Consider the following 16,297-nt stretch of genomic DNA (forward strand, 5'->3'; position numbering starts at 1 on the left):
TCTGCCTCCACTAACCTGAAGCCAAAATGGACCCTCTCCTTCCCTCCCAACTGAGGCCCGCGACCAATCCCATTAGTCCCAACCCAATTTCAGCAGGAGCAGGACTGACAATCTCGGGAGAGGTGTCACTGCTTTCTCCAATCTGTCGGCCCACCAAGGGGCTGCCGCAGCCACCTACCCTCACAGGAGGCTCGGACGTACACACTCAGACCCACATCTGCACACCTAGATCCACCTCCCCCATTCAGACCCAAATGCCCTCGCAGACAAATACACACGCATTCACATACACTCATGGGTTTACGTGCTCAGTCATCCCCTGTGCTGAGTGGAGTGGGACGGCGTCAGCACAAAGTAAATTAAATTAGAGCCAGGTTCTGGGCCGCCTTGACTATTTGATTGACCCCATCACCTTTTGTCCGATGTTAATCTGAGAGAGTGGATACCTGAGTGTTTGTGTTGGCATGTGTCAGGGCGGATTAGAGTTTCTAAATATGGGCAATGGGTTTAGTGTGTGAGGCCCCAATCGGACCAAAAGAGGGGAAAGACAACAATGACTTTAGGGATATGCATGTCCAGCTGGATTCCAATTAAGTTTAGCTTTATACCTGCCTTTCTTGGGACCAGAAAAGCTGAGAGTTAAGTAAGCCCAGACTGAACAAGGCTTTAGCCTTGAGTTAACATCCAAAAAGAACTGTTGCATGCCATCTAATCCAATCCCTTACCTCTGACAAATATAGTCCACACCATCTAAGACAGACACTCTCTATTATTTTATTTAGAGATCTCCAAGGAGAGACCTGTATCTAAACCCTTCCAATGAATAATCACCATTACCATCCATCACTGGCATTTATTGAGTGCTTACTATGCACAGAGCACTGTACTGGTCACTTGGGAGAGTACAACAGAATAGCAGGTAGCAGACACACTACCGGCCCATAAGAAGTGTACAATCAAGACGGTCGCCTTAGGTTTAGCTGAACTCTCCTTTACAATAATTCAGCATATTCCTTCTCTTTCCTCTGTAGACCCTAAGAACAAAACAAAAAAATCTCTGTCCTCCATCTTTTCCTAGTCTTGCCGACAGTTATGTCACCCCCTTACTCCTATTCTTCTCTGACTTGGCAATTTCTTGAAACTTATTTTCCACCTCTACTCTTTTCTTGATTTTCCTCTTTGCATCCTTTCTAAATTTCCAAGCGACAAAAACAAGGTTTTTAAAAAGAACGGAATAAGACATTTATTCAATTTACAAAATTGTTCCTTCCTTGAGAAAACAGCCTCAGGACCCAAGGACAAAATGTGTGTGATGTGTTTATGCCTGGCACACTGTAGTAAGCCCTTAACAAATAACATTAGAAAAAAAAGCAAGTATCTGCCACTTACTTGCGTGCTGTGTGACTTTGAATAAGTCATTTCACTTCTCTGGGCCTCAGTAAAATGGGGTTCAATGCCTCTAGACTGTAAGCCCCACGTGGGACAGGGACTGCTTCTGACTTGATTAATTTATATGCCCCAGGGCTTAGAAAAGTGTTTGGCACATAGTAGTAATACTAATAATAATAATGGCATTTATTAAGCGCTTACTATGTGCCAAGCACTGTTCTAAGTACTGGGAAGGTTACAAGGTGATCAGGTTGCCCCATGGGGGCTCACAGTCTTAATCCCCATTTTAAAGATGAGGTAACTGAGGAACAGGGAAGTTAAGTGACTTGTCCAAAGTCACACAGCTGATGGAGCTGGTGGAGCCGGAATTTGAACCCATGACTGCTGACTCCAAAGCCTGTGCTATTTCCACTGAGCCACGCTGCTTCTCTAGGCACATAATACCGTTATTATTATTATTATTAAAACGGTAGTCTTTGCATTCAGAGATGTCACTATTCACAATGAGTTCTTTTTATGCATGGAGGGGTGGCTAAAAAAACCCCAAAACATTATGCTCATCACTATTTCAAATGTGCTTCTTGACTTCTGATGCTCCTGAAGTCTTTAGACAAAAATAGCAAATAAACAAACAAAAAGCACTCACACCTCTCTCCTGACTGCTATATGCCAGGCAGGTATATCTGCTGTTGTCACTCCCAACAGTCCATGCTAGACCTCACTGTGGAGACTGCTTCACCTCATAATGTACACGCATTAGATCACCTTCCCTGTATTTGTATGGCTCCTTTTTAGATCACTTATTCATTCATTCTTTCAATCGTATTTACTAAGCACTTACTATGTGCAGAACACTGTACTAAGTGCTTGGAAAAGTACAATTCTGCAATAAGGAGTGAAAATCCCTGCCCAAAACGAGCTCATAGTCTACGGGGGGGGAGACAGACATCAATACAAATACACAAACATCAATATAAATAAATAAAATTACAGATATATACGTAAGTGCTGTGGGGCAGGAGGCGGGGTGGGGGGGAAGAGCAAGTGAGCAAGTCAGGGCGACACAGAAGGGAGTGGGAGATGAGGATAAGTGGGGCTTATTCTGGGAAGGCCTCTTGGAGGAGACGTGTCTTCAGTAAGGCTTTGAAGAAGGGGAGAGTAACTGCCTGGTGGATTTGAGGAGGGAGGGCATTCCAGGCCAGATGTAGGATGTGGGCCAGGGGTCGGCAGCGAGAGATCGAGGCACAGTGAAAAGGTTAGCACCAGAAGAGTGAAGCGTGAGGGCTGGGTTGTAGAAGGAGAGAAGTGAGATGAGGTAGGAGGGAGCAAGATGATGGACTGCTTTAAAGCCAATGGTGAGGAGTTTTTGTTTGATACGGAGGTGAACAGGCAACCACAGGAGATTTTTGAGGAGGAGGGTGATGTCCTGAACGTTTCTGTAGAAAGATGATCCAGGCAGCGGAGTGAAGTATGGACTGGAGTGGGGATGGGCAGGAGGTTGGGAGGTCAGCAAGGAGGCTGGCACAGTAATCTAGGCGGGATAGGATGAGTGAATGTATTAACGAGGTAGCAGTTTGAATGGAGAGGAAAGGGTGAATTTTAGCTAGGTTGGGAAGGCGTGTCTGCCAGGATTTGGTGACATTTTCATAGCAACTGTTTAAGTGTTCTGCTGCCACCCAAACTCCTTATATGTCCTGCCCAGAAAAACTGCATCCCTATGACGTGTCTGGGTTTCAGGATCACCTTGTTGGTGATTAGGGGCTAAAGTAAAACTTGACTTATCGGGACGGGGCAATTCCGATAAGACGTGGCTTTGTGCAGGGGGTGGGAGGGGCTAAACTTGACATTTCACATGGTCGTGGGGCTGGGGGTCAGTCAGTCAATTGCATTTATTGAGCACTTACTGTGTGCAGAGCACTGCACTATGTGCTTGGGAGAGTACAATATGATAAACAGACATATTCCCTGCCCACGATAAGCTTACAGGCTAGTGAGGTTCAACCTACCGCTCACTGAGGAGAAGGGGAACTCCAAAGGTCCCATAGTCAGGTTGGGGGCTGCATACTGCTGATTGAAAGAGCAAGAGTGGCAGAATCACTGGCCAGCATCCTCCCGTCCCCATCCCGGATTGGCCCCCGCATCCCGCCCAGCTCCCGCTGGCTAGCCATGGGAGCAGGCAGCCCTGCTGGTGGCCAGATCCAGGTAGCAGGGAGCTGTCTACCAACTCCACTGTACTATACACTCCCAAGCACTTAGTACAGTGCTCTGCACACAGTAAGGGCTTGATAAACACCACTGATTGATTGGCCCTGCGCCTCAAGCCTCTAAAAGATGAGTGCAACCCACCATTATTCTCTTACCAGCTCTCCTTTCTGGACCACTCCACCTGTCCTTATCCTGTCTTGCTATTCAACATTAAGTACACTACTGTAACTGCTCAAGAAGTTGGATATTTCTTCTGTCTTCTGACAGCCACATAGGAGGCCGTACTCAACTGTCTTAGAGACTTCTGATTTGGTGAAGCTCGAAACTCTATAGTTGTCACAAACACGGACACCAGCTTTCAAGACCCAAGTCAGGTTGTCATGTATGGCACCACAGAATAGATTTTCAAGCGCCTGAACCTACCAGTCCTACCTCATTCCAGTGGTGATGGGGAGAGAGCACGTTGTGGGAAGGGAATGTCACTTTTCACTGTTGTACTGTATTTTCCCAAGCGCTTAGTACAGTGCTCAGCACATAGTAAGCACTTAACACGATTGAATGAACAAATGAATGAGTCTCACCTCAATGCTGACACTTCATAGGGACACAGCTTTCCTGGGTAGGACATATAAGGAGATTGGGTACAGCAGGATACTTAAGCAGTTGCTATGTGGCGAACTAAAATGGGTCATTCAAAGCCAGAGAGGGCATACAATCAGAGAGCTACCTTAGGATCTTGGCAGCTGCAGGAAAAAGAGGAGGGGACAACAAGGAATCCAGGCCAAGGAAGAAGAAAAGCCCACAGCTGTCTCAACCAGTCCCTTTGTGCAGGTCCAGAATTCACCGTGCAGCTCTTTCCCCCACTTTCAGGCTACCATGCCTCAAGGGACTGCAGCAAGACTTACAACAGGGTGACTTCCAGGAGATCTTCCAAAAGACCTCAATCCTCACCCCCCTAGCATTATCCCTTGGGAATTTCCCTAGGCACAATGGGGAAAGAGGATGGCAAAGGCTTGCAGAAAAGAACAAGAGGAAAAAAATAGGAAAATAAACAAGAGGAAAAGAGAAGAGAAAAGAACAGAAAAAATAGAAACCTGGGTACAGTATCTAAAAAAGGGTTGAAAACTCGTGGTATGGACTTTTTTTGAGGTCTGTTACATTATGTTACCATGTAATACATGGCATAAGAATAAATAATACACATAATTCTGCTAGAATGCTTGGTTTCATTCTTCACTTTGGATAGGACGAGATGGAGAATTATGGATTATTCTTTTGACAATATACGAGTGCCTGGATAATACACCAGACCATCACTCTCCCCAATTCCAAAGCCTTATTAAGGTCACATCTACTCCAAAAGGCCTTCTTTCTCCTGACTTCCTCCCACTTCTGTTTCATCTATGCACTTGGCTCTGTACCCTTTATTCATTCAATCGTATTTATTGAGCGCTTACTGTGTGCAGAGCACTGTACTAAGCACTTAAACACTTGATATTCACCCCACCCTCGGCACTTTCGTATATATCTGTAATTTATTTAATATCCACCTCCTCCTCTAGATTGTTGTGGGCAGGAAACTTGCAGCATGGCTCAGTGGACAGAGCCCAGGCTTTGGAGTCAGAGGTCATGCGTTCAAATTCCGGCTCCACCAATTGTCAGCTGTGTGACTTTGGGCAAGTCACAACTTCTCTGTGCCTCAGTTACCTCATCTGTAAAATGGGGATTAAGACTGTGAGCCCCACGTGGGACAACCTGATCACCTCGTATCCCCCCAGTGCTTAGAACAGTGCTTTGCACATAGTAAGCGCTTAACAAATACCATTATTATAATAATTATTATTATTATCTAACAAATCTGTTATACTCTCCCAAGTGCTTAGTACAGTGATCTGTACACAGAAAGCACTCAATACCACTAATTGATTGATACAGTTCAATGTCGTGTTGGAAGAAATACCTGTGCACATCTGCGTAGCATTGCACATGCGGTGTGTCCTACAACATGGGTTTTCCTTAATGTAGGGTTCTGAAGAATACAACCTCAGCATTACGAGAATACAGTGTACCCTTAATTTGTATAGTACTTTTATATCACTGATTTCACCCTCCAACATCCGTGTGAGGTAGGAAGAGGCAGGTATTATTACCCCATTTTAAGGAGGAGAAGACTGGGGCCCAGTAAGTGACTTGCTGAAGGAACATAGCCAGGATAGGAGAATTAGAATAAGCCAGGTCCTAGATCCATATCCTTTCCACTGAACTGGGCTGCCTCTATTTGAAAACTTCCCACGCAAAACTGGTACCTAGCCAAACTTTATAAAATGGGTCTTACTATAATTATGCCAGTCAGGCAACTATTTAGATTTTTGCCCCTATAAGTTATCAAAGGGTCACCCCCACTTTTAAAGGAGTGTGTGTGTGTGTGTGTGTGTGTGTGTGTGTGTGTGTGTGTAAACAAATATTTACAGAAACTCTGCATGTGCTACTGTTCCTGTCAAGCATCTATTCAAGATATTTTTGTCTAATGGTTAATTAGGCCAACATTTTTTGAGCCTACACATGAAAGCGCATAGCTATCCTAATGGGAAGATGACACCACAAACAGTGAGAATTCTATTCATAAGCATCATTATCTGCTGGGAAGGCTGGAGGGAGGAGGCATAATACCGTCTGAGTCAGCACCTACCTCTCCTCCCTACCAAGGACACCAACATTACCAAGAAGACCCTTTGTCCCTGAAGAGCAAAGTTTCAGTGTTGGCAGACTGAGTTCCAGGATCTCGGTATTTGTGATACTCCTTAGTCAGCTGATGCTAAATGTGGACTGCAGGCATTCCTCCTTGAAAGGCAGATTGGTTGCTATGGAAGGCCCAGATGTCAGTGGGTCCCCAAGCCATTCTGCACCCTGACACCTTGGTACAAAGCTTGATGCCATGTTGTTGTGCACTGTCAGTATTGCAAAGGGCAGACTAACCATTTTTATTTAGCTTTTTCTCTTTGTCTACTCATCCATTCAAATCAGTGAATCATTTATATTTATTAAGAGCCTACTGTGTACAGAGCACTGTACTAAACATCTGTAAGAGTACAATAACCACAAGTGATGGGTATGTCTTTTTCTTTAATCTGCACCCTATAATGGAGACATGCTATACTGGGATTTTACTTGAAGAAACAATTTTTGAAATAGTCTATTCTCCAGACTGTAAGTTCCTTGTGGGCAGGAAACATAGCACTAACACTGTTGTATTGTACTCTCCCAAGCACTTAAAACAGTGCTCTGCATACAGTAGTGCTCAATAAGTATCACTGACTGACTGATCGGTAGGGAGCAAAGCATAATAACTTAAATCAGTTAAATCTCAATGTAACTCAAAGGGATCCTTAATCTTCAAAAGTTCCTGAATTTCAAGAGAAAAATGTCCCCTTCATTCATCTCTACAGTACAGTGAAAGGACCACAGAAGAACAAAACAAAAAGTTGATGAATTTTTGACTGCGACAAGCTCATATTCAAAACTGAAATGATTAATCTCAGGACCAAGGACAGACACCACTCATCCACTCTTTTTAGTTGGTTTACTACTGCTTTTGATGGCATAAACTGAGTGGACTGCTTTCAGGAAATACGTTAAAACATAGTACGGACTTAAATACCATAAAAAAGAGCAACTGATCAACATATTTCTCTGAATCTTTGATAAAAAAAATATACAGTATCTTTCAAAGACATTCAGAGAAATATGTTGATAATTGCTCTTTTGTATGGTATTTTTGAAGCACTTACTATGTGCCAGGCACTGTGTTCGGTTTTCTCAAAAACCTCAGCTCCCTGCCCCCTGTCTCTTCCCACTCCAGTCCTTACTTCACTCTGCTACCTGGATCATTTTTCTGAAAAAAGGTTCAGTTCATATCTCCCCACTTCTCAAGAACTTCCAGTGGTTGCCCATCCAGCTCAGCATCAAGCCAAAACTCCTAACAGCTTTAAATCATGCAATTAATCAATCACCCTCTCATCCTCTCCTTCCTTTCCTCATTGATTTCCCACTACAACCATGTCTGCATGCTTCACTCCACCAGCGCCAATCTACTCACTGTACCTCTATCTCGTCTACCTTGCCACCGCCTCCTTATCCACATCCTCTTTCTTGCCTGAAACTCCCACCTCCTTCATATACCCAGACCACCATTCTATCCATTTTCAAAGCCTTTATAAAAAAAACCACATTTCCTCCAAGAGGCCTCCCCCGACTAAGCCCTCATTTCCCCTTTCTCTTCCCCTCTACATCACCTATGCATCTGGATCTGTACCCTTGAAACACTTGATATTCACCCACCCTCAACTCCAAAGCACTTATGTTCATACCCACAATTTATTTCAATGTCTGTTTCCCCATCTAGACCATAAGCAAATAGGCAGGGCCTGGGTTTACCAGCTCTATTGTAGAGTAATAATAATAATAATAATAATAATTGGCATTTATTAAGCGCTTACTATGTGCAAAGCACTGTTCTAAGCGCTGGGGAGGATACAGGGTGATCAGGTTGTCCCACGTGGGGCTCACAGTCTTAATCCCCATTTTACAGATGAGGTAACTGAGGCCCAGAGAAGTGACTTGCCCAAGATCACACAGCAGACATGTGGCGGAGTCGGAATTCGAACCCATGACCTCTGACTCCAAAGCCGGTGCTCTTTCCACTGAGCCACGCTGCTTCTCTGCTCAAGTACTCTTCCAAGTACTCTCCCAAGTGTTTAGAATAGTGCTCTGCACACAGTAAGGGCGTAATAAATACCACTGATTGACTGATACGGGAATACGTCAGAGATCAGTTTAGGAAGTAAAAAAGTTTTTGTGAGAGATTTCAGTTTCAGTGTAATCACAATTCTAACACTTCCATTTCTTTCTAGCAAGCCTAGAAAGTTTAAAAAATCCCAACATGTGCCTGAAATAGAAGTGAGCAATTTCTAGAAAACTGAGACAAGTGAATTATTATTATTAATAATAATAATGGCATTTGTTAAGCACTTACTATGTGCCAGACACTGTACTAAGTGCTGGGGTAGATACAGGATATTCAGTATGTGAGCTTCCAACATGGGACTCACAGTCTCAATCCCCATTTTTACAGGAGAGGTAACAGGCACAGAGAAGTTAAGTGACTTGCACAAGGTTACACAGCAGACAAGTGGTGGAGTCGGGATTGGAACCCAGGACCTTTTGACTCCAAGGCCCGTGCTCTATCAACTAGGCCATGCTGCTTCTTTATGGCCAACACAATGTCCCCCACCATAAGAAATGATTTTGTACAACTGAGGAACTACAATTTGACTTGAGAATAAGGAACACTATCAAAAAGTAAACAAGTGAAACACCAAAAAAAGGGCTGGTAACTATTCCTGTCAGTCAACAATAGTAGTCATTGTAATTCTATGGTGGGCAAGGAATTTCTGGATTCCAAAACTAGAAAACTGACCTTCCCTGCCTAGTGACTAGGTCCCAACCATATCTGGCATGAAAGTAAAACAGAATGTAGGCGTTAATTCCTCGAAGGAATAGATAGTGAGATCATATGATCCCAGACATCTTTTCAACCAAGATATCCACCATATGGGTGCTAACTTAACCCTCACAAAAAAGAAGAGGTTAACTAAATTGGCGACCCGCCATATACCGGAAAAGGGCACCTTAACTGGCTCAGGGATTTTCCAAAATATTCTGAGACCACACATTTACAGAAGCATGACCTCAGAATACTTCCAAAGGTCACGCTGCTAGGAGAAGCAACGTGGCTTGGTGGAGCGAGTATGGGCTTGGGAGTCAGAAGGACCTGAGTTCTAATTCTGGCTCCACCACTTGTCTTCTGTGTGATCTTGGGCAAGTCAATGCACTTCTCTGTGCCTGAGTTCCCTCACTGTAAAACGTGGATTGAGACCGTGAACTCCATGTGAGACACAGGACTGTGTTCATACTGAGTATCTTGCATCTGCCCTGGGTACAGTGCCTGGCACGTAGTAAGTACTTTAACAAATACGCTCCCCAAAGGCAGGGATTGTGTCTACTAATTCTCTTGTACTCTCCCACACACGTAGTTCAGTGGTCTGCCTAGGCACTCAGATAGTATTCTAATCAAATCTGGATTCTCATCCAGACTACGCCACTTGTCTGTTGTGTGATTTATTTATTTTATTTTGTTAGTATGTTTGGTTTTGTTCTCTGTCTCCCCCTTTTAGACTGTGAGCCCACTGTTGGGTGGGGACTGTCTCTATATGTTGCCAACTTGTACTTCCCAAGCGCTTAGTACAGTGCTCTGCACACAGTAAGCACTCAATAAATACGATTGATTGATTGATTGATTGTGATGTTGGGTAAGTCACTTAATTTCTTTAGTCCTCAGTTACCTCATCTGCAAAATGGGGATTAAGACTGTGAGCCCCATGTGGGACACGGACTGTCCAATCTAATTAGCTGGTGTCTACCCCAGCCCTTAGTTCAGTGCCTGCCACAGAGTAGGCGCTTAACAAATGCCATAAAAAAGTAGTATTGATTGAATGAGCACATGAAAAAGCTGGACAATTAAAGCTGAAATTTCTTTGAAGAGGAGAGGAAGTAAAGGGAAGAGAGAAGGGAGATACATTGTATTGTCCTGGGCACTGTGCCGGGGAGTGGAAAGAGAACATTTATCAGTGATGTTCAGGTCATACGGACTTGTGGGTAAGATACACTCTAAAATATATTACAAGTAGGCTGGAGTAATAGAGTATAGGGTATGAACCTAAGTGCTATGGGGGCTTGTGAGTACTTATCGGCTCAGGTGAGGGGAAAGTGCTGAAATGACACTTGGGGGGAAAATAAGGAGGGGAGATTAGAAATCATTTGGGGAAAATTTCTGGAGGAGATGTGATTTCAGCAGGACTTTGAAGAAGGAGAGATCAAAGGTGCATCGCATGTGATGGGGATGTACTATACCAAGCAAGGGAGAGGGTGGTAAAAATGAGAACAAGAACATGCTAAATTTTTTAGAATTACTTGGGCTTTTTTCTTTGCACGTGCTCCTATACTTTCCAAGTGCTTAATATAGTGCTCTGAACACAGAAAGCGCTCAATAAATATAACTGAATGAATGAATGTTCTTAGAAAGAAAAATGTATGAACGATGACATTCTTAAAAGCAGGAGAAAATATTGTCATTAATAAAGACAATCAACATGCTACAATTCTATTTTTATCCAAAATATCAAATAACTCATCTATGATTCATTCTAGCTTTTTAGGAACTTTCAATTTCATAATTCATTTGATATACCATCTACAAAGACGTTTCATTATACTTTTTGGATCCAATTTCACATTCAATTCATAATGTTTCAATATCTGGGTCACAGAAAACTCATGGCAATATTTAAAAGCAAATAAAATTATTTTCCATACCAGAAACTATTTTAAGTGTACCAAAAATCATTCCTTTCAAAACTCAATGAACCCCAGGCACAAAATAAATCCCTTTGGTGTTTGTAAACATCTTTAGTTCCCAACAAAAAAAGACTCCTAATTATTTTTATAAAAGGACTGTTTGAGGGAGATTTTCTGAAAATGTGCTGCAAAATAAAAGTTAAACTATCACCTCTTCTGCAGATGCACTCTTAAAAACATATGTGATCAGAGATAACATGAAAAAGCAGTAATAGATCACTGTAGAAGCCAAAAAAAAAAAATACTCACCAGCATCCCATCCACGGATGAGACTTTCCTCCAGGTATCCCAAGCTCCCTTTCTGACATCAGCTGGTACCTTCAGCTTCTGACACAGTACAGCAAAATCAGGTTCTTCGATGTCTTCAAATTCCAGACTATCAGGAAGAGACAGAAAGAATATTAAGTATCGAGCACACTCATTAAAAACATATCTATTTAGACATAGTGCCCAATTGTGATGGTGCTGACAGTCCAAATGATTATATTTCATTGTATACTTATTTACCTATTTTCACTGCCTCATCTTGATTTTTCCCTTCATGAATACAGTACAGGAAAAAAAGCCCTACCGTGTGGAAAGAGATGCAATGGGGACGAAGACAGGGACTAAGCAGGCCATATAGTCTTATGAAGAAAAAAAAAGTGTTGTCTCAGTAAGTCAGATTACAGAGAAACAGCAAGGCCTGGAGGCAGTATCAGTGTGAATCGGATGATGAGCAGTTGACAGATTTTGGGTCAACTTCCAACACTTTATGAACTGTCAAAGTAGACAACCATGTGTATTTCAGTAAATTTTATATCGTGATTCGATCATCTACTACCAGTTATCTCAATGCAGACTGATACATAATACTGTTTCTTTCATTCTTTTCTCCTCAACATTCTGCATTGGTTGGAATGGGCTGGGAAACACTTTCAAATCATTAAAAATATGGAGGTATCTTGAACTATGGTCTAACTTCCTTAAATTATGTATAATAACGTCTGTCTCCCCCTCTAGATGGTAAGCTCGTATGGGCAGGGAACGTGTCTGCTAATTCTGTTGTACTGTACTCTCCCAAGTGCTTAGATCAGTTCTCTGTATGTAATAAGCGCTCAATAAATACCATTGATTGATTAATTATAAGAGAAGGTTTGCTGGATTTGGAAAACATCAAAGGAGCCTGAGAAAGTTGTTTAAAGTGAGGTGGCTTGTGCAGAACCAATTTCTTGCCACCACCTGTCTGTCCTAGTCCCACAAATGTATTTTCAATTGGGCTATGCTCACGGGCATACTCCATAAAACCTCTCAATGTAATATGTCTACATCAGACTCATTCTGGAGGTGTTATTTAACGTAAGCTATATTTAACATTATAATCATTTCACATCACTGGAATCTTCACATCACATCACCTGAGCCTTCCAATGGAACTAAAGCTCCTAGCAGAAAGAACTGTTCCAAACATTATAATAAGTACCATCTTATTATACATTTTAGTTACTTAAATGAAGAAAAAGACAAAGCTGTATGTCATGGGGGTTCTTAACTACAGACTCCCCAAATAGGAATTCTGTACGAACTCAAGTATTGGCCTATGGGTTGCAAAGCTAATTTTAAAATATGGGCAACTGGAGTCCTAGTCCATTTAATGCACATAGTCTAAAAAGGCAACACTGATACAAAGCTGAATCCAATAGCTGTGGAGGAAGGAGTGATGTAACAGGTGGAACTTAAAAATAACATTTTAACACCCTTAAAAGACTCTGCCCCTACTCCTGAGAGCCAAAATTGAAAGAATTTTTGTGGAAAACTATACTGTAGAACGTATTTCAACACAGTTTTACACATGGATAACTACTGACAACAGATGGTTTAGCTTTCCGCCCTAATGATTTCCAGGTCCTGGTTGTGGGTCATGATGCTACGAAACCTCAATAAGTGAACAGTTCCTGGACAGCTGTCTGCTCAAAGGCACGAATACGTGCATTTTAACCATAAACTCTGGTAGGACAAGCACTAAGTCACTTGGGGCTAGCTCAATGGAGGACCCTGCTGCTGAGTTCATTTTAAATGGGGGACAACTGTTACACTGCATGAGACGGAGGCTGATGGATACTTCCTCCTGAGCACTCCAATAGGCCGTAAAATCCTGGAGGGAGGGAAAAAAAATGCTAGAACTCCGTAACATTTTCTTTGTTTGCAGAAGCCAGTCGGCTTCTGCATCTGTCTGTACAGTGCTGAACACTGCACTGGGAACTTGGGGAAGGAGGAAAGAAGAAATCAGCCAAGCCCCTCATCCCCCCCACCCCAACGCTGTTTCCCCCTGGTCCAAGGCCAAAGTTGCTCTTGGTGCCCCTCCTGTTCCCCTCAACCCTGGGGCATCATCTTTTATACATTTGATCATATTTATTGAGCACTTACTGTGCACTAAGCGCTTGCAAAGTACAATACAGCAATAGAGACAATCCCCGCCCACAACGACTTACAGTCTAGAGGGGGGGAAAAAGGCACCAAAACAAGTAAACAGGCATCAATATAGATAGAATCACATTCTATTTATATTGATGCCTGTTTACTTGTTTTGGTGCCTGTCCATTCCCCCTGACCGTAAGCCCACTGTGGGCAGGGATATATATACATATATATGGAAGTGTTGTGGGGCAGGGAGACGGGGAAGTCTACCCCTCCTCAGCACCCTCATTCATTCAATCGTATTTATTGAGCGTTTACTGTACTAAGTGCTTGCAAAGTACAATAAAGAGAGAAAATCCCTGCCCACAACGGGCTTACAGTCGGCGGGGGTGGGGGTGGGGGGGTGGGGTGCGGACAGGCATCAAAACAAGTAAACAGGCATCAATATAAATAGAATTATAGATATATACATATATATATAAGTGCTGTGGGGCGGGGAGAGAGGGGAAGAGTACCCTCCTCCTCAACATCCTCATTCAACCGTATTTATTGGGCGCTTTCTGTGTGCACAGCACTGTACTAGGCGATTGGAAAGAATTCGGCGACAGAGACAATCCCGACCCGACAACAGGCTCACAGTCTAGAAGGGAGGAGACAGACAACAAAACAAGTAGACAGGCATCATCCCCCTCTGGGGGCCTTCCCGTCCCCCCTCAGCCCCTGACCCGCGGCTTGCACCTGTCACCACCCCCGGCCCGTTCCTCATTCAATCGTATTTATTGAGCGCTTCCTGGATGCGGATCACTGGACTAAGCGCCTAGGAAGTACAAATCGGCAACAGAGACAGTCCATTCATTCATTCAATTGTATTTATTGAGCGCTTCCTGGGTGCAGAGCACTGTACTACGCACTTGGGAAGTACAAATCAGTAACATATAGACAGTCCATTCACTCAATCGGATTTACTGAGCACTTCCTGTGTGCGGAGCATTGGACTAACCACTTGGGAAGTACAAATCGGCAACATATAGAGATGGTCCATTCATTCAATCGTATTTATTGAGCGCTTCCTGTGTGCGGAACACTGTCCTGAGCACCTGGGAAGTACAAGTCGGCAGCAGAGGCAGACAATCCTGACCCAACAACGGGCTTACAGTCTAGAAGGGGGGAGACAGACAACAAAGCAGAACAAGCAGACAGGTGTCAATACCATCAGAATAGATAGAATTATGGCCAGATACACATCATTACAGCTATATAATAATAATAACGGTATTTGTTACACGCTTATTATGCGCAAAGCACTGTCAGGTTGTCCCCTGTGGGGCTCACAGTCTTCATCCCCATTTTCCAGATAAGGGAACTGAGGCCCAGAGAAGTGAAGTGACTTGCTCGAAGTCCCACAGTTGACAAGCGGTGGGGGTGGGATTAGAACCCACGACCTCTGACTCCCAAGCCCGGGCTCTTTCCACTGAGCCACGCTGCTTCTCTTACACATCATTAATAAAATAAATAGAGTGAAAAACATGTATAAACTTACGCCAGTGCTGTGGGGAGGGGAAGGGCAGAGGAGGAGAGGAGTTATTCACTCATTCAATTGTATTTATTGAGCTCTTACTGTGTGCACAGCACTGTACTAAGCGCTTGGGAAGTACAAGTTGGCAACATATAGAGATGGTCCCTACCCAACAGCGGGCTCACAGTACTATGTGCAAAGCGCTGTTCTAAGCGCTGGGGAGGTGACAAGGTGGTCAGGTTGTCCCATGAGGGGCTCACAGTCTTCATCCCCATTTTACAGATGAGATAACTGAGGCCCAGGGAAGTGAGGTGACTTGCCCAGTCACCCAGCTGACAAGGAGCAGTGCCGGGATTTGAACCCATGACCTCTGACTCCCAAGCCCGGGCTCTTTCCACTAAGCCACGCTGCTTCTCTTACACATCATTAATAAAATAGAGTGAAAAACATGTACAAACACGCGCCAGTGCTGTGGGGAAGGGAAGGGCAGAGGAGGAGAGGATAATAATAATGACATTTATTCATTAATTCATTCAATCATATTTATTGAGCACTCACTGTGTGCAGAGCACTGTACTAAGCGCTTGGGAATTACAAGGTGGCAATATATAGGGACAGTCCCTACCCAACAGAGGGCTCACAGTACTATGCGCAAAGCACTGTTCTAAGCGCTGGGGAGGTTACAAGGTGGTCAGGTTGTCCCATTAGGGGCTCACAGTCTTCATCCCCATTTTACAGAAGAGGTAACTGAGGCCCAGGGAAGTGAAGTGACTTGCCCAAAGTCAGCCAGCTGACAAGGGGCAGTGCCGGGATTTGAACCCACACGAAGCAGCGTGGCTCAGTGGAAAGAGCCTCTCCATCCCTCCCGCCTTACCTCCTTCCCTTCCCCACGGCACCTGTATATATGTTTGTATATATTAATTACTCTATTTATTTATTTTACTTGTACGTATTTATTCTATTTATTTTATTTTGTTAATATGTTTTGTTTTGTTCTCTGTCTCCCCCTTCTAGACTGTGAGCCTACTCTTGGGTAGGGACCGTCTCTCTATGCTGCCAACTTGTACTTCCCAAGCGCTTAGCCCAGTGCTCTGCACACAGTAAGCGCTCAGTAAATACGATTGAATGAATGAGTCAGAGGTCATGGGTTCAAATCCCAGCTCTGCCAACTGTCAGCTGTGTGACTTTGGGCAAGTCACTTCACTTCTCTGGGCCTCAGTTCCCTCACCTGTAAAATGGGGATGATGACTGTGAGCCCCCCATGGGACAACCTGATCAATCAATCAATCATATTTATTGAGCGCTGTGTGCAGAGCA

The 16,297-nt window shown here is 43.6% G+C and overlaps 1 protein-coding gene across 1 annotated transcript in view; it reads right to left on the reverse strand.

Annotated features, from left to right (window-relative positions):
• RB1 (RB transcriptional corepressor 1) overlaps positions 1–16,297 on the reverse strand; it is a 100,379-nt gene that overhangs the window by 79,108 nt on the left and 4,974 nt on the right. Inside the window, exon 2 of the mRNA XM_038761557.1 lies at positions 11,317–11,443. Coding sequence (XP_038617485.1) covers positions 11,317–11,443 — 127 coding nt within the window. The remainder of the gene's footprint in view (positions 1–11,316; positions 11,444–16,297) is intronic.

The sequence above is a fragment of the Tachyglossus aculeatus genome, chromosome 20, assembly GCF_015852505.1.
Source record: "Tachyglossus aculeatus isolate mTacAcu1 chromosome 20, mTacAcu1.pri, whole genome shotgun sequence".
Lineage (NCBI taxonomy): Eukaryota > Metazoa > Chordata > Mammalia > Monotremata > Tachyglossidae > Tachyglossus > Tachyglossus aculeatus.